At 37.0% G+C, this 23,340-nt stretch overlaps 1 protein-coding gene across 2 annotated transcripts; it reads right to left on the bottom strand.

Moving 5' to 3' along the window:
- Positions 1 to 377: 377 nt before the first annotated feature.
- LOC144639402 (oxysterol-binding protein-related protein 9-like) lies at positions 378 to 17,485 on the bottom strand. 2 transcript variants are annotated; one of them, XM_078498720.1, is made up of 25 exons: positions 17,338 to 17,485; positions 15,654 to 15,704; positions 15,252 to 15,330; positions 14,457 to 14,533; positions 13,800 to 13,907; positions 13,418 to 13,465; positions 12,941 to 12,970; positions 9,605 to 9,655; positions 8,573 to 9,060; positions 8,063 to 8,115; positions 7,487 to 7,528; positions 5,256 to 5,332; positions 5,027 to 5,112; positions 4,698 to 4,779; positions 4,166 to 4,258; positions 3,865 to 3,949; positions 3,624 to 3,734; positions 3,404 to 3,467; positions 2,828 to 2,924; positions 2,647 to 2,690; positions 2,423 to 2,504; positions 2,047 to 2,138; positions 1,887 to 1,956; positions 1,312 to 1,377; positions 378 to 1,180 (listed from the first exon to the last, which is right to left on the bottom strand). In XM_078498720.1, the coding sequence occupies exons 1-25, from the start codon at positions 17,449 to 17,451 to the stop codon at positions 1,094 to 1,096; spliced, it is 2,277 nt and encodes a 758-aa protein (XP_078354846.1). In that variant the 5' UTR covers positions 17,452 to 17,485; the 3' UTR covers positions 378 to 1,093. The 2 variants fall into 2 exon arrangements, with proteins under 2 accessions (XP_078354846.1, XP_078354847.1); XM_078498721.1 differs by lacking the exon at positions 17,338 to 17,485 and adding an exon at positions 16,114 to 17,271.
- Positions 17,486 to 23,340: the final 5,855 nt, after the last annotated feature.

Below are 23,340 nucleotides of genomic sequence, written 5' to 3'. Positions count from 1 at the left end.
ACTTCAAACCGGACTATACAAACTTGATCGCGTAAACTTTGTCTTTATCGTTGTTTTGATCTAGAAATTCTGAATACTATGTCTTAATATAGATGCATATCTAATTTTAATTTGGGTACGAAAAAAGTTGTTGTTGTTGTTGGTGGTGGTCATTTTAAAAAGAACGTTATATATATCACAGAGAAAAATTGTTTGCATTTCGAAATAAATTCTACTTCTACAAACTACCCAGAATGTAAAAACACAAACACTCTTGGGAAAGGTTCAAGAAGTTACATCTGTATAAATAAACACAACTTACACAGTAAAACAGACTAAAAGAAAAGCCTTAGACCTCTTACCAGCTAATTTAAAACAAAATAACAAACAAGACAAACTTAAAATAATCACTTTTATTTCAGATGCCCTTATTTTACAAAACCATTTTCAAAGATCTACCTAGCTACTTTAATAATTGTCAACAATTTTCTTAACATTTCCTGTACCCTTATTGAGGGCGAAATGGAAATATCCCAATTCCCGTAATTTAAATATACATCTTTTGCCGGAGGGTAAATTTATTTATATCTTCAGCCGGATATCAACATGAAAACTAAAATCAGTTCAGTATCGTAAGTTTTTACTGACGTAACCATGAAAGTTGTAGTCTTTCTATACATTGCGGTTATTATTTTGACAGCCATTATTTTACATAGACCAAAACATGTCATCAAATCTACAGGCAGATTGAGCATGTAAAATATCCGGTTTGTGATGATGACACAGAAAAGAATGAGTTCCTTATTTTTCTGTCCTACCTACAACATTGTCTAAAAAATATAGTCTTTTGACGCCGAAACAAGATACTTGTCTACTTAAAAACCATTTATCCTTCAAAACACCAAGGTGGTGTCCGTCGAGCAGCTGTGTACTTGAGGCGAAATTGAATTTTTAGTTTAAAAGATAAATATGTAACATTACTTTTATTATTCTTAATCATAGTCCATTTGTCGGCGCCTCAGTTTGGACTGGAACTCATTAAACGCATGCTTGTCACGTGATTCGCGCGAGTTTGACATGTGACACACCAGGCTGCTCCTGCGACATCTGGGACTCATTTGGATTTACGACGACTCGGATTGGCTTGTCTCTTTATAAGCGGTTTGTCATAAACCCAGTTTTCTCCAACTTCATGGAATAACTAGTAAAAATCATAATAAAATGACGCGATTAACTCAACCGAAATAAAACAAAACCAATTACACCCAGACTGGCTGGAGAGCTGTTTCTTTATTTGTGTAGGATTACACTAAAGACAAGCTGACAGCTCACCTTAGTTTCCCAAGAAAGTCCTTTCTCCTTTCTTTCTCTTGCTTCAGCTCGCTGACGTTCCTCTAACTAAAATAAAACAAATGTGTTGTATTCCTCTAAAATAATTATTGGTTTTAGTAGCTAGTTTTGGTCGTAACTACTTTTATTTCTATATATGAAAGACAAAATTGTGGATGACCCCTTAATTTGCACTGGGGTTGGGGGTCGGGGGATTGATTAGTGGAACTGATGGTGTGGAAGACTGGTGTCTACAGCAGGAAGCCACTTGTATGGGTTGCTAGTCCGACGATTTTTCAGGCTACGTAACCCCCGGAGCGTAACCACAACATGCGAACCAGGATTGAGTCAGGATATATCACTGAAGAGATAAGGTTAATGCCTTTGATAGTGCACGTATTGTTTAATGGTCTAATTCCTTAGCTTGCCAAAGCAGCAATCTTTGAAAGTTGCTTGTTGCCAATCAATCGTATTAGGAAAACGAGACTTTTTGTTAAGTTATCCAATTCTACGCGCGAAATACAGGTTAAAAAGCAGTTTCTTCACTTTGTACACCAATTATAAGGATAGTCCAATACCTTATGTTTGGAGGCGGTTGCATTTTCTACATCGTCGATTTTTAAGCTTGCTGTAACATCTTTCCATAATCTGAGGGAAAAAGCAGTTAGTATTGTAAACAATGAACACGTTTTAAAGGAAAAATAACCGCATAACAAACCAAACCATTGCCTTGCTTACCGTCTGGATTCAGTTTCTTCTTGTTTGGAAACCTTCTTGACCAATTTCATCACCGTTGGCATGGCTGTCGTATCAATAAATAGTTCAGGTTCCTAAAGCCAAAGTACAGCTACTGGTCAGAAAAAAAAAAAAAAACCTCGACAACTCACTGTAAGAATCCCTCTGAATGCATGAACACTTTCTTAAGTCCTGCGAATAACTTGACATCTTTGTAACTTGTAATCACGGGAAGTAGTAGTGGTAGTAGTAAACTTTATTTAAGTGTCAATAGTTCCAGCGTTTCACACACTAATTGATGACACTAATTATAAACTAAGAAAAACATTAAAATTTTATGAAATAAAATAAAAGTCTAAAATAAAGCAATGGCAGTTACCTCTCGGTCAGAATATTTGGCAAACATTTGTCCGTTCCATTCCCCCGTGACAGTTAGAAAGGTCTTTTTGTCTTCCGGTGAGCTAAAGAGAAAATAAAACAATGCATCATAATTCACGCCATGAAGGGCAGCACATTAAGGCTCTACAAATCGACAATCCAATTGAAAACATTACTTACAAAGTAAAGCAGATTTATGTTTAATTCACTTTATATCATACTCACATTATTTCACAAGTGATCCGATGTTTCTTTCCACCGTAAAACGGCTGAAATTGAACAAGTTTGCCATAAAATTAACAGAATTTAAAAAAATACACATTTAACCACTTGGAGGCAAAAATTGAAAGAAATCAATCTGAGCGGAAACATTTCATGGAAACACAGTGACTGACGGTGATCCTACCCGACAGTGGAACTGTACAGTGGCCTGGTAACCAGTTTTGGCGCAAGTTATGTTAGTTTTTCCACCAATCTCTATCCAAGGCACCGTTAAAATGGATCTGCAACAGTGAAATACCAGTTCTGTTTAACATGTTAAATGTACGGAACAAGTAGTTTGAAGAAATAATAACTTAAGTAAAGAAAAGAAAAAAAAACAAGCAAAATCTGATGTGCCTTCAAAGAATACAGAGGACCTCACTGATCGTACACACTCTGGCTAGTGCGCGCTCAAAAAAAAAAAGTAAATATATGTGTAAAGAGGTCATGCTCTTGGCTTAGGTTGTCTCCATGGGATACATGCCACTCAAACACAGGAAACAAGACCAGCTGGCTATTTACAAAGTGCGATGGAGGTGTTGAACTCGGGGCGACCGAGAACAAGTCCAGTTAGTGGCAGGGTGCATGAGATCTTTAGCACAGGACCTTCGAATTTCAAAACACTGGGCCATGCTGCCTCCAAACAGAACAAGCACTGCCTTCTGTTAATGTCAGGATCAGTATCACACTTGCTGAGAGTATAAAACTGTTTAAAGTTTACCTGCCATAACCATTAGGGAATGTTAATACATAGTCCTCGTCATATGGCAAAACAGAAACGCATCCTGCAATAACAAAAGAACATATTTGAAGACACTGTAAACTGAAGAACACAATACTGCATACAAATCACGAAACATTTAATAAATCGTGTGTCTAAGGTATTCGCAAAAAAGGTTCACCTTTAAGAAAACATGAAAGAAAACACTTGTTTACGTTACCTTGTCCAATATTCTCAACTCCTACTGATAATCCTAAGAACTTTGACTTGGTCCAGATATGGGCGTTAAATGAAATCTGTTTACTGAAGTTTTCTGCGTAGAATGCAGAGACTAGAAAGAGAAAAACAACAGCAAGTTATTATGTCACTAAATTCGATTAAATGCAGTGTGGTACGGGTGAAAAAGTGCTTATGCCAAGTGGTACACACGTGACATTTGATTTAGTTTAAACATCACTCACTTGGAGGATGATGGGACACTTGCTCAGCAAGAAAAGTGACGTCATCTTCAGAGGCCCATGGCACGGGACCATCTGCTTGGCATTTCTACAAAATAACACAAAACTAATTAATTAACCATACAGGTTCCTTTATGGCATGTTGTGTAAATATTGTTTTGAGGTTTGACTTGAACCTGTAATTTCTAAGTTGTAAAAATGAGTTATAAAAAATACAGTTAGCCTTTTTTTCTCTCGTTCCAAAATCTACCGGCTTTCTGGGACGCTACTTTTTTTTAAAAAAAGTAACTATGATATCACTCACCTCTGTTCTTGATGTCTCACATTTGGGCAAAACCCAAAAACAACGGAAAGTCTCTCCCAAGATAGGATTGTACGGCTTCTTTGCTACTGAACCCTGTCACGATAATTCATTCAAAATCACAAATAAGTCAACGAGGAATACTGTTTTGACAAGAGATAATACAAAGCAATACAAGCCTTCTACAAAATCTGAAACCTGTTTTAAACGTAATCTCGTCTCCGAGATTTAAATGAACCGCGATTCAGGGGAAGCGCGTGTTGACATTGCTTAGCATTAGCCTGGTGGTTTCCTGGAGGTCTCCTCGCCCCACCTTACTGTTTAATTTGTTTTAAATAATTCTTCTAAAGTGGCAAATAAATAATAATGATGATGAAAACTAATGACTTATTCTGACGAGTCCCCGTGCTGTTCTCTGATTGGATGATCAGAACTGGAAACTGTTCAAGTGACTAAAGGAGGATTTACCAAAACAAACTTCGCTCCCAGATGCAGTGATTATCAAGAGTAACTGAACATAATGTAAACAACATACCTTACGACCAGCATGGAATGCAGATAAGTACCATCTTACCACTGCTACCATACGATCTTTAGGATCCGAATAATTCACAATACTGCAAACACAAATGAGCACAGAGAATATAATGAAGTCATAAAATACTACAAAACAAACGTTACTGAGACTTCCTTGGACGTGTAACAATTGCGAAGTGGGCGATACAAACTAATAACTTGCCACAACTAGCACAATAACACCACAAGGCACAGCTATGATTATAATTAAAGAACCGATATTTCTGTGTTATAAATGGCAACAAATAATATAAAATAATTCTTAATAGCAAATGTGTTACGACTTACTCGACAAACAGATCAGGATGTGCAAAGAAATCTGCATACATTTCCAGCAAAGATCGTCTCTCAAGTATAAACGTTGGTAAAACAACCTACACATGAGAAAAGACTGGTGTGAGTTGAACCTCAACCCTAAGAGACAATATAATAGAAAAAATATATAATTTTTAGTCGATGCAAGATCCGCGGCTTTCTGCTTCCAGCCCAATAACTGATTATACTGAGATTACGTTACCTTAGTTAAGTCCATTCCAAGCCGCACTTGAGATAACAGATGTGTTATGACACTGCTGTGTTTATCGATTGCATCAACTGTAATTTACAATAATAACAAAGTGCTAGTCAGTAATATACGGTATCATTATTACAGTAAATGAAAGTCCCCTGAATTCCACTGCTGTACAAATTTGCTTCTCTAAACAAAAGCTTGAAATTGTATCGCGAAATATGCCGGTGGTAATGCAACATCTTAAATATGCGCGCCGCGTTTCAAATAATCATTATTTTTACATGTACCTTTCTATTTTCTCCGTATTATTGCAAATTAACCTTACCATGATTTGTTTTCGCCATATCTACAGCAAATTCGTGATGGATTGTTTTGGTTAACTTACAATTTCGTATTTGAGCAAAAAAATGCGTTACATTTGCCGCCTTGGCGTGGCCAACAAGTTCCGGCTCTGACGTCACATGCACAAGTTATGAAGATCAAATGAGCCAAATGACGGACATGTATAATGGTAAGGTTATTTTTAACGACTCTATTCTAGCATCTAACCTTTATTAACCACTAATCGTTTTTCAAACAACTCTGGTTTAAAAAGAAGTAAATGATCATCACTTTTCGGATACGCTAGTGTACTGTATATCTGTCAGTTTTCAGTTTTGGAGCCAAACCGCGGCATGCAAGGCAGGCCAATTATCAGTGTGATAAAAATTAAGGGCATCTCAATAACTAGCAGGTTTTCCTTGATTAATCAGAGAAAAAGAGTCATTTACAAAGACAGTTCCACCTTTAAAGGCTAAATGATCGTTTACTTTTGGACGCAAATGTAGCTAGTGAGATTTTGGGCAAACCTATCTGAAGAGAAGACCAAGACAAAAAATCATTGCGACAGACTCCTTTGACATTTCCTTTTAATATCGACTTTTGAGTTTTTTTCGAAAGCTGGTCAGAAAAGAGTGAATCCTTTACGTGTTGATATCGTGGATTGTTGTGGCAAGTTTGAGTTAGCACTTTGATATTTGCCCGACCATCGGTGTCGTATTTACACTGTATTTTTAGACAGAAACTTCTCGATCACTGGCTAAGCTCACGAAAACAACTATCCATTTTCGTTGACTTTGCCACAAAACTTATATCTTACATAACGATTATTACACCTCCGGGATTACGCCTCAGTAAAATAAAAACAGTTCTCAAATTTGCTTCTTGACCTCTGGGTGCATTCAACTTCATTTCAATGATCAATCCTTTCCAAAGCCAATCTTAGTTATGAGACAATAAATTAACATATTTGTTTACTCGCTTTTTAGTAAATGTTGGGTATTTGTCCTGTCGGTTTATCGTCACCAACTTTTAGAGCTATTCAAGGTAAAATTCTCCAATAAAGATTGTCATTATTCATATGAATTTCCTTCCTGTAACTGTATTTCGTGTTCATGATGTATATTAAGTGAGCAGCACATAGTAGCGAGTTAACTGCACAAATGGCAAAATAACATCTTAAACTATTCTCGTCTAATATCACCATCTAACTTTCCCTCGCGATAATAGATCGGAAAAAAATCGCAGAAATCCAAACGGAAAGTTATGGAATGTCAATGGTGTAGGATAAAGTTTTGATCGTTGGCACAAGTTAAAAAATGAAAATAAGTTTTACTGGCTCTGACTCTGAGTAGCTTCCCAGGCAGAAGCTCTTTGTGCTCGTCACGCAATCTCTCCTACTCGGCATGCTGCATATGCATGGGGAGTTTATCTAGTATTTATATGCGCATTGCTTAAGTCTCTATCTTACCCCCCCCGTTACATGAATCATTTATCCTTTTTTTCTCTTTTTCGTCGTGTTAAGGTGCCTTGCACTAGACAAGAAAACATATGACACGCCGTGTGATAAGCACACAAAACACGATGTTATACCCTGTACTGCTCTCTCCTCCGCAAAAAGTTATTCGCGCTTTCAATAAAGCGTGGGGGGTTGGGGAGAAGGAGATTTGAAGGTCCTTTGCCCCATTAACATCGTAAGAGTGATGTCACAGAGCGGACTCCTTATATGGTAAGGACAGAGATGCTTTTCACACCGTGTTTATTCAATTTTCCACAGTTGCTTCATACATTATTTTCTGATACCTCTTAGGGTACGTTTCCAAGTAACGCACAGCCAATAAAAACAAAAGCGATTACAACCAGTAGTTTTAGTTGCCATGACCTATTAATTTATTAAAATGAAATGATGTTGGACTTACGCTCTCCTCCTGTCTTGTCCTCGTCCTCTATTTCATACTCATCTAAAAAAAAAAAGTTAGGAACTTGACTTAAACACAGACCTCTTTACCTGGACTATTTAAATGGGCATGAAATCTTAGGTTTTGGTGGTGTACTCCCAAGATTGCTTATAGTTATTTGTATAGTGGTCGGTAAACAAAATACGTCTATGGGACCTTGTTATCTCAAGCTCGTTTTTTCTGATTTTTATTTCAGTCATTTGCTGCAAAAATCCGCTGCCTCAAACAACTTGAAAGTTCAAGATGCAATGAATCAACAATCCCGATTTATAAAAAAAGTAGACACGAAAACTAACAGCTAAAGAATAGTTAGTAAAGTAAAGTTAATCACCTTGAGTATTTCTTTTTTTCTTATTTTTTTTTATATATTTACTCACAGTACTTTCCTACATACACTATACTTACAAAATACTAACGACAAGAAAAGAAAAGAGAAAAAAAACGGCTACAGGCACCATTTTCGAGTATTTCTGTAAAGGTGTGGTACAGGGTCATACAGTAACCACTAGTCCTAGGCTAGAAAAAAAAAATACTTACCACGATCCATCCAATGCTTGGATGCTGAGAATGGGTTACTTTGGGGAGGTGAACTACAAAGAAAAAAATAACCACATACTGTTAAACTACAGGAAAGACTCATGCAGAAGCATGGTAAAGGTGAAGCTAATTCAGTCAGTAAAGCTCAGTCAGATCAAGTGGCAATGCCATTCTGTGTAGTTCATGTTAGCATGGCATCCTGCACTTATTAAATTATAATTGTGCATTAAACAAGCCAGGGCTGTAACTAGCATGAGGCAAGAGAAGGCACATGCCACTTCTAGATTTCATCGCAAAATTTTAAACAGAATACTCTTGGTTGAAAAATAACTTCCAGTTGGACAAGATTGACAAGAAAAAACTTAAGAAAAATGTTGAAAAACGCGTTTTCGGGGCTTCTACGAATTTTCTTGGGGTATAATGCCCAAGACCCATAGTATTCTGTATTTAAGGTGTGTGCTAAAAGCAAAAGTCTGGCTACAGCCCTGCAAGCAAAGGTTTCATACTAACCTTGATGGAGCAGATTCTGAATCATGAAACTCATCTGCATCAAAGAATTCCATATCATCTTCATCTTCACTGCTTGAGTATGAAGTGAATGGCACCACATGTCCATCACGGCTGGGCGACACTGAATAACCAACTTGTGGCCCATGTAGGCTGGATATTTCTAATGGTAAGTGTGATGGAATATTCCTCACAGCCGTTGAGAGTTCGTGGTTGGATTTTGACATTGCTTTGGAAGGTTCTAGATCATATCCTTCATCACTGGAAACTGAAGTTGTTTTCTCCCTCACATTGAGTGAGGAATCACTCTTACTTGACTTCAGAGTTCTTTTTTCTAAGACAGGTTCTGTACCTTGCTTGTCATTGTTATCACCTGAACTGCTGCCAATTTGTTCAACAGCAAGGTTTGAAAGTTTGGCAGAGTAGTGATCATTGACTAATGGCAGCATTGGTGGATCACAAGAACTCTCAGGTGCCTTCTCACACTCTTCCTGGAATAAAAATTCAGAGTTGTTTATCTTACATTTGACTCTGATGTATGTACAGCTATCAATGTCCACAGACATGGCCGACACAAGCTTGCAATTTCGAATTTTAAGCTTAAATTTATTGACTTACCGGTAATAGTAAGTTGTTTTGCATGTAAACTATTTGCCAACATGTGTTATAGAAGTCCAATAAGCAATATTTGCAGTTGAAAGGATATTAAATGGTTGTTTGACTAATCAGGTTACGTACATACTTACATACATTCAAAACATATTTCTTTAATTGAGTGCCCAACCTCAATAAGTAGCACTTCTGAAACAAGCCTCCATAGAACCAGAAAATTTGAAATTAACCCCCCCCCCTCCCCCCCATCCCCTGTAAAAAGGCAGCCAGAAAGAATGTATGAAGTAAGAGAAGGTTGGCCATTAATTCGACTATTTTCAAATTGAAAATATATAAAGCTGGTTAAATCACAAAAGTAAATGGAGGAAAATTCAGTCAGATAATGCACTGCAGCAGTGGTAATATCAATGTGCTATCAGTTACCTTCATAATGTACATCTGCTTCAAGCAATGGTTCATAGACTCCAGCATTTTCTGTTTTAATTAAGAGAATTCAGTTTTATCACAAGACATTTGAAGACAAGTTACTTGGTTAGTTTTTGTGTAAATATAAACTGCTGATTATATCTTAAAGGAGAAGTTCACTCCAGAATGGCCATTAATTTTTTTTACGCCAATAAAAAGTTTATGCAAAGATATGTTATTCACCAAAATTTCAGCTTCTAACGAGCGCTTAAACCCTACGAAATCCTTTTCTGAAGTAGCCCAAAACTCGACAACTGAACGCCGCCATCTTGGAGCTGTTAATGTATGCGTGACGTCAAAGAGCTCAGCCTCAAACTCCTTGTTTCTTTGTAGTGGCTTTTGTTTGTCAAAATGCCTGTTTGTGCAGCTCCATTTTGCTTAAACAGAGCTCCAAGAAATACAAAAAAAGGTATTTCCGTTTTCACCGTCTTTCAATATTTAAAGAACAATTGCTCAAAAGCGCACACAAATATTTGTGTGTTCCGGCGTTAAATCGGGGTCCGATCGAGTTCATTATCGAAGTGCAATTTTCTGCAATTTTTTCAGTTGCTGTTTCGTTTTGTTTACAGCATCCATCCTAGTTATTTTACGCCGGACGTTTCCTTGAACATTCCTTCGAGACCGTCGATTTTTCTCGTCGTCCCGCTCGACAATCTGTCTCTGAGTCTCCAAGGATGATTATGTTACCAATGTTGCAGTATTGCATACGGTACGTGCATGTTGCAATCAAGATTTGTGACAAACAGAACATAAACAACCGATAAGTCCATAAACGGCAATGTCGCCAATGTCCTTCGCGGTAATAAACGTCCTCCTCCACTGTTCGCGTCAGTCATGACGACATGAACACGAACATTGCTGTTTCGTTTTGTTTACAGCATCCATCCTAGTTATTTTACGCCGGACGTTTCCTTGAACATTATAAAAAATTACCAAAGTAGCAGACCGTACCAGTTTGTCGTAGCAGTGCTACTGAAAAGAATATATTTACTTGTTTGCTTGACCACAAATAATCGCCAGGACCTCGATCAAACGCCCCCAGTGTTTATTTAAAAGTTAGCAGTTTTGACCCGGCGTTTATACCAAGCCGGCGTTTAATCGGGGACCCGCGTTTAATCAGGAAAATACGACGAAGTCAACAACAATAACAGAGAGTTTCTCTGGTTGATTAAAATTCCTCCTGGAAATAAAGTAAAAAGTGAAATAGCATAATCGTAACATTGGCTGGTATTGCGTTTGCCTTTTTCTTTTTTTGTGGGTATTGTCACTCAGGAGACTGTATATGTGATCTTCTTCGAAGCAGGCTTCCGTATAGTTTTCGGAACACACAAATATTTATGTCCGCTTTGGCAGGAATTTTTCGTTTCTGCCCATTCTTATAATCCATTCGTAAGCATTTTTTCTTTTAGATATTGAAAGACGGTGAAAGGTATTTGGTATGTCTTGGAGCTCTGTTTGAGAAACATGGAGCTGCACAAACAGGCATTTTGACAAAAAAAACAAGGAGTTTTGAGTATTGAAACTTCAGGCTGAGCTCTTTGACGTCACACATACATTACTAGCTCCAAGATGGCGGCATTCAGTTGTCGAATTTTGGGCTACTTTAGAGAAAGATTTCGTAGGGTTTTAGCGCTCGTTGGAAGCTGAAATTTTGGTGAATAACATATTTTTGTATAAACTTTTTAATGGCGTAAAGAAAATAAATGGCCATTCTGGAGTGAACTTCTCCTTTAATAACGATTTTCAATACAGCAGGATCGTATGTACAATATATAATTTATTGTTAATTTTTTGGAATAGTAAGAAGGTCATTAGAAGGAAAAAGCTTTCAACTGGTGAATAAATAATTATAATACTAACAATATTTCCCAGTCATTTCTCTCTAGAACTGTTCACTTCATAATTTCAAGAAGTTTGCACTTTTGTGATATTTGTTCTGGTCTTAATTTTTCCAGTATCAATCCTGAGCAAATAAAATAATGTTTAAGAGAATTCCTAATTTAGAATTATTAAGTCAAAAATGTTAAAAAAAATTGGTGTTATGCAATAGTTACATTTTGGAACTTGTGCAAACTAGAGGTATTTCTGCCATTAACTATGAGCCTTCAAAAACTATTGAGCTACAAAACTCTATCTATACTTGTAAGATACACTATTTCTTACAAGGTAAACCCCTATTAACTATATACCATGCATGTCGGCTGCCTAAAATAAAATTACCTTGAAAACATTATCATATTATAGTGTCAACTTCCTCTCAAATGAAATAAAAATCAGGTGCAGCACAAGAATAGTATGTACCTCACTTCGTAGCTTACAGCACATGACTCTTTAAAACAACTGTGCAAGCATATTTTGAATAATATTTTACAGACCCTAAACTAAATGTATTGAGCTAGCAGGTACCTGTTCAGAAAATTATCAGATTTTATAAATAAATAATTTGACTTCAGGAAAAGAAAAAGTTATAATATATATATTAAATATTTTTGCAGTACCAAAAATTCTTTAAACTGTAAGTCTCATTGTTTTAAGGCCCTATTTACAAGGAGATAGGGTAACAGCCTACATCCAGGGTAACCCATTCAAGACGGTAAAGACAGCCTGGGTTTAAAAGCAAAAAATTAGAAGTAAGGGACAACTTTCACCAGTTATGCTTCAGTTTTCCTTATACTAAACAAAGCAGCAAATAATAATAAACTTAGCATCAAAACCAATTTCCACTTAAAGCCTTTAGTTACACAGCTGATTGGTTCCAATAATATCTTATTTAAACTCTCAGCTCAGTAAAATCCTTAACACTATTTTGGAAATCCTTAACACTATTATTTATATATGTTTGACGGAGAAACTACAAATAACTTTGTTATCAAATATTCAGAGACAGTGACGGCCAACATTTATATGGAAAATTTTGTTACAAAAAGCTGTTGTTTAAAAATAATTTATTTCCAGAGTGTCAATAAACACATTGTTTTCTTGGTCAAAATTCATTGTCCTGGGTAAGTGAGTTGTCTCTAGCAGAGCAGAACCCTAGCACTCAGCTAGGGTATACCCTAGTACCAGGGTAACCCTAGATGCTTTGAAAAAATGTCATTGAAGAAAAGAAGAAATGCGTGAGTATAAGGGTAACTCTCTTCTTAGGGTAACCCTGGCACTAGGGTACCCTACCTCTTAAAAAACAGCACAAAAAGTGACATTGGTGCAATTTTATAACTATTATTTTGTTGAGCAGTGAATTTAGTGTAATCAGTTGCTACTAGCAACATATGCCAGAACATGCTTTACACTTACTGTAGAAGAGTCTTTGAGAATGGCGTATCTCTACAATAAAAAACAAAAAGAAACATAGCAATGAGTGTTTAAGTTATGAGTAGATGGTTGCACTGCTTTTTACATCTGAAATAAAAATACAAGCAGCACTGTTAAATTGGGTGAACTATGTATCATTATAATTACCTCGCTTGAAGGATTTTTGCTATTTACTTTCTATCTTCCTTTGTAACATTTTGTCCCTGTTTTTGTGATAAAATTCAAGAGTATAGGCATGTGTAATTTTAGACTTCCTCTAAAGGCATTTTAGTTTCGACATTTTGAACTGAATTATCTCATCCTGGATGTTTTCTGCTGATTGTTTTATTTTGGTCAAAGCTGCACACTGTTCACACACCACATGTCGACAATCATAAGTGAGCAGGATGATTTCTTTGGTATAGATTTCACCCACTTGCATTTTCCTGCATTGTTTCACACCACCAGCCTGCAGATTACCTGTGAATCTTGAGCGCCAGTGTCAGCATTCATGCGAGTGTGTAAAGCCTAAAAGAAATAATTAACAAAATTAAAATAAAATACACTTTAAATTTTGCTTAGATCAAAAAAGGCTTATTTTTAATTATTTTGTTTTGGCCCATGTTATGTTGCATATGTTTTTTTATCATTGTGATTACTGATTACTTGTTTATATTATTTGTAAGCAAGAATGGTAGTAATTTTTAATTTCAAAATGTTTGATTATTAAAGCATATCTGAACCAAGTTTTAATCCTGGATTAGAATAAATTTAATTTCACAAAGCCTTTTGTAAGTAGCAGTAACTTAGGGGCGAGACTTAGTCTACATGACTACACTTATTCTAATGTGATGAACTATACCTTGATTTGTTGTTCTAGAATCTTCTGATATGCTTCAGCCTCTGCTAAGCGCTGCTCCAAATTTTCTTGAGAAGGATCAAACAAGGTCTGAAAGCCGGGCATTGGTCTCTAAATGAAGGAAATAATGTTAACCCACTGGAACCTGTGCAGGCCAAAACTGGCCATGGTGAATGTTTCCCTTTGTTCCACTTCTGACATCATCATGTTTGACCAAAAAAGGAATTGAATGTACTTATACTCGATTTATGCAGGAGGAATAGATCTTTCAAGAGGGGAGTGGCTCTTTGTCCAAAATCCATCAATCCACCATCCACGATCAGAGCTTCCAGACATGAAGAGTCCGGAATCTGTGCAAAAATTCTCAGCAAAGTTCTACTTTTGCGTATGCCTGAGTAACAATATCCCAAAACGCGATACTAGTAGAAACGCATACTTTCATGTTGCAAATGTCATTTTGAGTAGATTGGAGAAGATTTAGCTCATACCTGACCAGAAAAATATTAAATAATGTCAAAAACGCCAAAAAACATGCTTTTTCAAAAATCTCCAGGCGCCAATGGGTTTAAAAACAACTGAAGGTGAGGAGTTCTAACACTGAACTTTTCACAGTCCAAGATAAATAAGATATTAACTACATGTTTGCATTTAAATAAAAACCTTTCGTGCTTGGGAATGTCTTTTGATTGTGTCTTCCAGTGCTCTGATCCAACGTTCCCTTTCCTCTGCATCACGTGCTGACAACAGAGAAAGGTTACAATGGCAGTCACTATCACACTACAGTTACCTCATATTGATTAAAATGGTAATATTATTATTATTATTATTATTATTATTATTATTATTATTATTATTATTATCTTCATTACTGAAAATTTCAAAGAGGTATTAATAAACCAAACAAGGATCGCAACCAAGAAATTTGAAAAATTGAGGCTAAATATTTCAAAACGCATCATGAGTTAGATAGTTCCTTCAAGTGTCTAGCTCTGATAATATGTTTAGACAGAAATGTCTTAACAATTAACTTAAGGTTCCAGTTGTAGGGGGAAAGCAGGGTCACTCGCAGTAATAGTCATAGTACACCTTACTTAAACTGTTGTTCCAGAAAATATCCACACCCCTCCCATGAAAGGGTTTTGGTTTGAATCCCCCATTCCTCTGGAAATTCCAGTTAACCCCATACTTTCCTATAAAACTTTTGGCTTTTGAGACCCCTCATCCTCTTGGGATTTCCATTGACCTTACATGGTGTGCGTATAGATATTTTCTCGAACTGCACAATTTGGAATACCACCACAAGAAAAGGTTTCACTTGTCATGAATGACTGCATATTAAGAGTTTATTTAGTTACAACCAAATATGCACAACCTTAAATTTGACTGGTGTTAGATGAGAAAAATAACTGAAGATAATCTCATTGATTGTAAGAAAAGAGGTTATGACTTAGATACCTTGAAAGTGAAAAGTCTTTTGATCACAGCTGATAGTAAATGTGCTGTCATCCTCATCGTCAATTCCAATGTTTGCCCCCTAAAATCAAAGCACGCAAATTAACATAACATTCTTCATGTTTAAAAAATTTCATTGTTGCTTACTGCTAGAGTAAGTTGATATGTAAGAATGTGTGGAAAAAATACTGATTTTATATATTCACCTTGGTAAAAAATACACAAGCTACTCATAAAACACAATCCCTTATATTGACAAAACAACTTCAAGTAATATAAAGGACATTTTAAAAGCTTGTCATACATTTGACAGATTAGAACCCAGTTATATGGCCTAGTTTCCACAAGGCTCTGTGGTAAAGCATGTGTCACTGTCACAGATGAAAACAAGTTTCATTTCTTTACCTTCAGCCGTAAACATCCTCTCCTTGTTCCTCTCATCATTTTGTCCTTTGACTGTTGGTGACAAAAAATACCTTTAATACAGGATCCATACAGGATGCAAAAATGTATACAGAACCCTAGAACCCTATCTAAGGATCACACTGGGATTGCAATGTTAAAGGGGAAAAAAGAATCTCAAAACCATACCCCATCCTGCAACACATACCTATCTAGCTGAGAATACCTCACCGCACCCCTTGCTTAAAATAATTTAATGGTGGCTCAGATTTTCTTAGCAATTTGAGAGCATAAAATAATGTGCTCTTAGATCTTTATTTATAATAATTATGGAGATGAATGGAATTGCCACTAGCTAGTCTGTCCCATCCATTCACATCAGATGGGGAGCAGCATAAAATACAAGATTAGTGCAAAGAATGAGTAGTGGAAAAACTGCCAGGTGTCTGAGATAAGAGAGCACCTTCTCCCCCATGCCGCTCTCCTTATTATTTCCCTTGCTGTTTCTTGTGTTGCTCCCCACTTGCTGAATGCCTAGGCCAAATTGCCTCGGGAAAAAATACAAAAGAGCGCGGCGTTAAGAACACATTTTTATTTGCATGAAAAATTTAGTTAGAATCTCAGCACCCAGGGGCGTAGCTAGCCCATAGACCCAAAGTTGTCAGCCTACTCCAATTTTTAAAATGTACAATAGAAAAAAGGAAAAGCTGATGCACTTCAAGGGGTGTCGAATGGTAAATGCGAGACTTTGCGAGACGGCGAGACTGACATCTTTTCTGCAAGCCCGAGACCTTTTTAGCCTTGCAAAAGAAATCGAGACTGCGAGAAGGCATCAAAGAAAAATTCATGACGACGAGACCCCTGAAATTTGGCTAAAATTTTGCGAGACATGCAGTTTTTGAAGGACCATTCAACACCCCTACTTCAAAGATGAAATAGAAAGCATTTTTTATACAAGTGCATTATATATCTTGAAACTGCCATTTCCTGATGAGATCGAGGATCATTTAGTAAGAGCAAACTGTGGAGCCTTAGGTTAGCCAGTTGGCAGGCAAACGTACAATGGGATGTGCCGTTAAAGAAAAGCGTGTTCATTTGTGAATGAGTGAAAATTGGTGCAATTCCTTGTCATGAAATGTTAGAATTTAAGAGTTGTCAGAACACACACAGACTTACCAAATTAGTCGAAAGTATTTGCTATGGTCTTGATCTCAAAACCTTCCCTGGTGGACTAATTAATCCCTCAAAAAGCAGTCCGTCAGCATAAAGCTGGCTGAGCCCCTGGCACCCCCTCCCCTGGCCCAGCCACCATAATTTTAAGTACCGGTATGAATATATTTCACCACACAAAGTTACACCTTTTTTTTTATTTTCGTAAAAGAAACTTGCCCTGACTGCTTTCCAGAACCTTCAGGAATTAGGACGGGTGACAAAATAATCTTTTGATGAAAATTGTTTACATTTTTAAGAAATTAGATAAGACAAATACCTATACTGGTAAAGATAAAGTATAGGTTTATTTTCTATGACACTTATTTTATACTCAATTAGCATCAATTGCTATTTTTACAGTTAAATGTAAGCTTAAGCCTTAACTAAAAAGCTCAAGCTGATGTCTTCTTTCCTTTAAAAGCCTTACATGTTCAATTTGACATTGCATGAGAAACCAAGAAAAGAAGCTACTCACCGTATAGTAGGACAAAAGCCCTGTATTGTCGTCTAAAACAAACCACCGATACTGCCATCCTTTCACTACATTCGTCCATTTAGAAAGAGGTCCTTCCATTACTACCGCCGCCATCTTGCAACGTTCTAAGACCCAGTCCTTCTTGTTGTGCTCGTTTGACTCGATCTCGTTCCCAGATCTCCCTATAACAATACTAGTAATAGTTACTTGTTCTCACTTTTAAGCTGCCCCGCCTTTTTATAATTCCTTTATAATTTGTTTTACAGCAATAATCTAGGATTTTAATTTTTGTGGCCTTTAAAATTAGGTTTCATTTTTACTGTGCCATGTACGTCAAGACATTTTTTGGTATATAGGTTCGATATTCCGTATTTTAAAGTAGTATCTTAATTGTAGGAATTAGATGTAAATACAAAGAGTGTTGGAAAATGTAGCATAATTTAATGTAAATAGACCAGAATCGTTTTTGTACTTATATTATATTTTAGTTTAAACAGTGTCCCCGATTAGTAAGCTTAACCCTATTCAGACCGGGCTTTTTTTGGACCTTCTCAGACCGGGGGGGGGGGGGGGGGCTTCGGAAGCCCCCCTATGTAACTTCCAGAATATTTAAGCAATCACCATGAAACTTATAGGATGTATTGTACGTCCGAAACTCTTTCTTTTGGTATACGTCACGTGGGATGGTGACGTCACATCACGTGACAATTACATCATGATGTCAAAACAGCCGCCATCTTGGATCCGCCATCTTGGATTTCAAAATTTTTCCAAAATGCCAAAAAACCACCGAAAATCACTGCAAAGTACTCAAAATGAATTAAAATGTGCTTTAAACCCGCAAAAATGTAAAAATAATCCCATTTAAGTTGATATTTATTAACAGAAACACGCAAAATTACAAATTTGGGAAAACATGCCTGTCAAAATGCCGTTGCCATGGTGACGACAAGTTCCTGACACATCTGACACATCATCCAACCCTACTAAATTGTTGCCAGATAAATTTTAGGAAAACTCAGAAAGTTTGGCAGCGTTTGGTTAAATCTTTAAAAAGTTATAAAAGTTCAAAGTCAGCGCGGGCCTCAAAAGCCCCCCCCCCCCGGTCTGAATAGGGTTAAGGCTAGCTAGAAGACTAGACACTTAAATAAAGTTCTTATTATTATTATTATTATTATTATTATTATTATTATTATTATTATTATTATTATTATTATTATTATTATTATTATTATTATTATTATTATTATTATTATTCGTGGTGACGACACGCAAGATTATTCCTGGGCTTATAACATTCACAATTAATTTACAATAATTGCCAGTTCAAAAAGCCTAAAAATTCCACGAGTGACAAAATATGGCACATTCAAAGATTCGAGAAGACAACTTTTGATCCTTATTCAAATCACTTTTTGGATCAAATAATCTGACAATTTGTTAGCGAAACGAATTACCCTCCGAGAGAACCAGCTCGAACCAGCTCTTGGAACACAAGTAGCCAAGAACACGAAACCAATTGCTCGAAATCTTTCGACGTATTACTAACAACTGCTTCAAATATCACTTAACACAACCAAAGCAGAGAAACCACTCGAACAAATCTGCGAACACGCGAAAGCCAAAAATCGGAGTAATCAACGTGTGACAAATGCCACTACAAGATACGGATTTTCATTTACCGCTCCCCCCCCCCGTTATCGTGACGTCATAATACCCATAACTCCTTCGGGAATCTTCTGCTTATACGTCATCATTACCCATAGATGCTTTGCGGCAAAACGTCATCATTACCCTAAATTCCTCGCGGCCTTTTTCGAGCAAATCGAGATTTTTTCTGGTATACATACCGTATATTTTGACTGTAAGTACATTCTCTAAACAGTAGAACCCCGGTAGCGCGAACTCGGATAACTCGAACAACCCCGCTAACTCGAACTAAATTTTGTTACACTTGAACAAAATTTAGGTCAAATTTACCCCGATAACTCGAATTCTGGTTCTTGCAACTCGCCACGGTTGCCCATTGATTAGAGCAATGAACAGATCACGTATTTGGCAGCCATTTTCCACTCTTATCATAAGAATGTATGGTCGTGTTAGAGTTTCTGGCAAGATAAGTTCAATTTGCACTGTACTGTATACTGTAGAGCTGAAAAATCAGTAAACTATCAATTATTAACTTGGCAAATTAAATATTCAATCGACCCCGATAACTCGAAACCCCGCTAACTCGAACTGTTTTTCGTTTCCCTACAGAGTTCGAGTTCAGTACCGGGGTTCTACTGTATATACGCGCAAGCTACAATGAATGCCTGGGGCGAAAGCCCACCCTGCGAGCAGAGCCTCTTTTAACTTCCCTTTAGTTGAGATTTGGGAAGTAGAAAGAGGCTCTGCCTGAATCTTGTCATTTCTTTGAAGTCGCCGCAGCCCCAAAGTTTGGGCTGGTCAGCCCGGATTAAACTGGTTTTTACTGCGCAGGCTTAAGGTCATTGCCCTGTATTGCATTGCGCATCCTTACTGCGCAGAATTTTACGCGTAATTAGCGCGCGCGCGCGCGCACACATCAACAAAATGGCGGCTTTTTTCTATGCAGCTTAGTCTGCGAGAGAAGTTAATTGTCACTTTCTCCTAAACGAGCCTGGTGACCTATCAATTTTTTCTCATATTTTAGGTGTAGCGATCAAAATGTTTCTGTAAAATGAAAACAGATCAATTCATGTGTTTGAAAAATAAATTATCGTTAAAAACGTGTACTTTGCTAGTATTCGCAGATAAATTTTAAAGGAATTATATGGAATATACAAGGTCTTCCTGCTCCTAAACGAATCTGGTGACCCCCCTTTTTTATTTCAAAATTTAAGTTCCCTTAAAGTAATAAACCATTAGGCGAAGTTTGGTTAAAAAATTGTGTTCAGTTCTATTTCAGGGCAATGACCTTAAATTTTTTAGAGAAACTGACGGTCAAGACAGAGCCCACAGTACGCTCTCGAAAGCACAAGAGCTAAGAGCTGACGAATGCTCTCGCCATCTGCTACGTTAGTGTGCGCGTGCAGCTTTTGGATCATTTAAGATCTCGGTTTTTCGCAAACCAAGAAGAAATTTCACTGTTAAAATCGCACATCTCTACCATAAATTCACTAATAATACCTCAAGCGGTACTTGACGTGTTTTTACTGAAGGAATTCAGACACTCTTAGTCTTTACAAAAAAGAAATTGTGAAAGAAACACTTTGTTCACGCTGTCGTGTGCGATCCGTCACGCCATTCCGCGCGCGCATGCCAAGGTTAAATCGTCCTCGCGCAAGCTAAATGCGCAAGCATCGCGTAAACCTCGCGCATGCTCAACAAAGATTTTACACGATTCTTGCAGAACCCTTTTTTTTCAAGTATATCAGTGGAAAAGAAAGGGCTCTGCTCGCAGGGTGGCGAAAGCCCTGCGGGGGCAATTATTCTTGACGAAATTAGAAAATTACTTTAATCTCTGGTGATCTCAGTTCTTCCTAGACCTTACCTAAGCTCATGGAGTTCTGAGGTATAACATAACGAACTCGCAAAAGAAAAACCAAAAGCAACAACAACAACAACAACAACAACACATGTTTACGTTAAACCGCGTTACCTTCTGCACCGATACAGCGGGGAAGTTGAGGAACTTTTGGAGGATGTGGGCAGGAGGGGTGGGGGCTAGATTCTAAAGAAAAGGAAACCAGTGCACATACTCCCCCTACTGAATTTTTACTGGACACAGTGGTCCAAGCTAGATTAAAGCGCTAGGCAAATAGCCTCATTAACTAATTTTCGTAAATATATAAGTAAAATGATTATCGCTGACTTCTGACTGACAGATGTATCGGATTGTTCACTGTTTGAGAACTAGTGGATGTCGGATAACTTAAATAAAAATCATTACAATCAGATTATTAACCATTATTTGCAAATATAATAGAATTATGAGGTTACTTTCTTGCTACTATTATAATTAGTACATAAGTAAATCTTAACTAGACTTATGCCCGGGTCTAATTCATTGAATTAAGTACATGAAAAGATCGGCGTCTGAATCAAATTAGAACGGCTATTTCAATTTGGAACGCGGTTCACCCGTTCTTCCCGCCTGGCTTGGCCGAGAATTTTGCCTGTGGAACGCCTTTAGAACGGCTTTGATACAGACGCCGTACTTTTCATGTGCCGTTCCTAATTCATAAATTATTATAATGTATGGAACTGTTTTTCGAACGGCCTCGGAACGGCCAAATAGTACGGCGTCTGAATCGAGAGGCGTAGTTTAGTAAATTTGGGTCGGTCCAAATTCGAATTGAGTTCGGTTCACGAAAATTACGGCGTCTGAACCGGGCCTTAGAATAGTGTCTACCGATTAGTAGATTAATTTCTGCTATGTGTTTCCTTTTGATACTGTAAAGTTTCTAAAGTATCAAAAGTACGTTTTCTGAATACGTATATCAATGCCATCAATAATATGAAAACCAAAAGATATTTTTTATATTCCCATCATAACATGTAAGATTACAACTGGTCACCTCGTACCCACCAGCTTAGTTCCATTCTAGTTTCAGTTCCCCGTCGGTCACTTGTAAAATTGTGAAAGTTTGAAATTGTGTTATGTTTTCAATCATCCGTTTTCATTTCATTATATTTTAAATGTTTTGCTACTTTAAGGTCGCGGGGGACACCTTAGGCTCTTCATTATGCATTTATTTAAAGCGTATGCACGAAGTACAACGACTGACATCGACAACTTTACGAGATATTTATGACTGGATAAAAATATGGGCGCGTGCGCGTGATTTGTAAAAAATTCCTGTTTCTTTGATATTTTAACCAATTTAAACAACACTTAGCGATATACGTTCATATAGATTGTAGGAAGTCTTTGAGCTTGTTTTCATTTAAATTTGAATATTTCTGCAACTCAGAGTAATCACAAAAATATTCGGCATAAACAATCGTGTCCTATTTAAAAACGCATTGTTCTCGCCATAAAACCGTGGAATATAATTACCATAATTACATCTCTCCTTGGCAAAATGATCGTATTTAGGTCGGGACACCTTCGGAAATCTCAAAGTTTTGACTTTTCCGACAATTTTGTGGCAGAGAATACAGCACGGATACAGAACTTCATGACTTGCCACTGCAGATAGGTAAACTATGAATACTGTAGTGTGTCATAACAGAAGCGGAATTTTAAAAGAGCGCTTTTAGAAAGAGGTAGAAGACATTAAATTCAAATTTGCGCACTTAAACCGCCGTAGTTTGCTGGCAAACTTTAAATTAAAAAATCCGCTTCTGTTATGACACTCTAGAGGTATTGACTGATTAGTTTTTGACAAGATCCCAGTGTGCTGTCTCCTACTCGTTCTGCAAACTCTGCCACAAAATCATGTTTTTCCCAATTTGGCACTCACGAGGCTATAACATCGACGTTAAATGCAATCTACCAAATAAAATACGACATTCACAATCTTTCATCATTTCTTTATGTCTCTGTAAAATTTGAGCTTAATCGCACCCATAACAGCGGAGAAATAAGCGTTTTAAAAGATGCAGGTCAAGCAAAATTTCCCTTCATGAATTTATTCATGCTGTAGGTATCCCCCGCGACCTTAACAGACCATTCCATATTTGGTGTCATTTCTTTATTTGAAACAAAAAATGACGTAACATATCTTGAAGAAAACAAGTTCGATCAATGGATGATTGAACTGCAAAATAACATTGTGGACGTTTGTTTTGCATGTTTGTTACGCCACTCAGTTTAATGAAGTGAAACAAATAATTTGTTAATTGGATTGAGGTGTGGATAAGCTAGAGAGCCATTCTTTAAGCCTGCAATACGGCGGAGGTTGTCAGCCTTTTACAAACTAAACTGCCCAATGATGAATCTATCAGTTATTCAAACGATTTCAGTACAAAAAAATCAGTGACCGATAGTAATGAAGTTTGGCCGCAGGCTAAAAGCCATGCTGTATTGTATTGAAC

The sequence above is a fragment of the Oculina patagonica genome, chromosome 14 (genome assembly GCF_052425735.1).
Source record: "Oculina patagonica isolate OP01 chromosome 14, crgOcupat, whole genome shotgun sequence".
Lineage (NCBI taxonomy): Eukaryota > Metazoa > Cnidaria > Anthozoa > Scleractinia > Oculinidae > Oculina > Oculina patagonica.
Note: the sequence above shows the minus strand (reverse complement) of the source record. Positions and strands in the feature narration are given on the sequence as shown.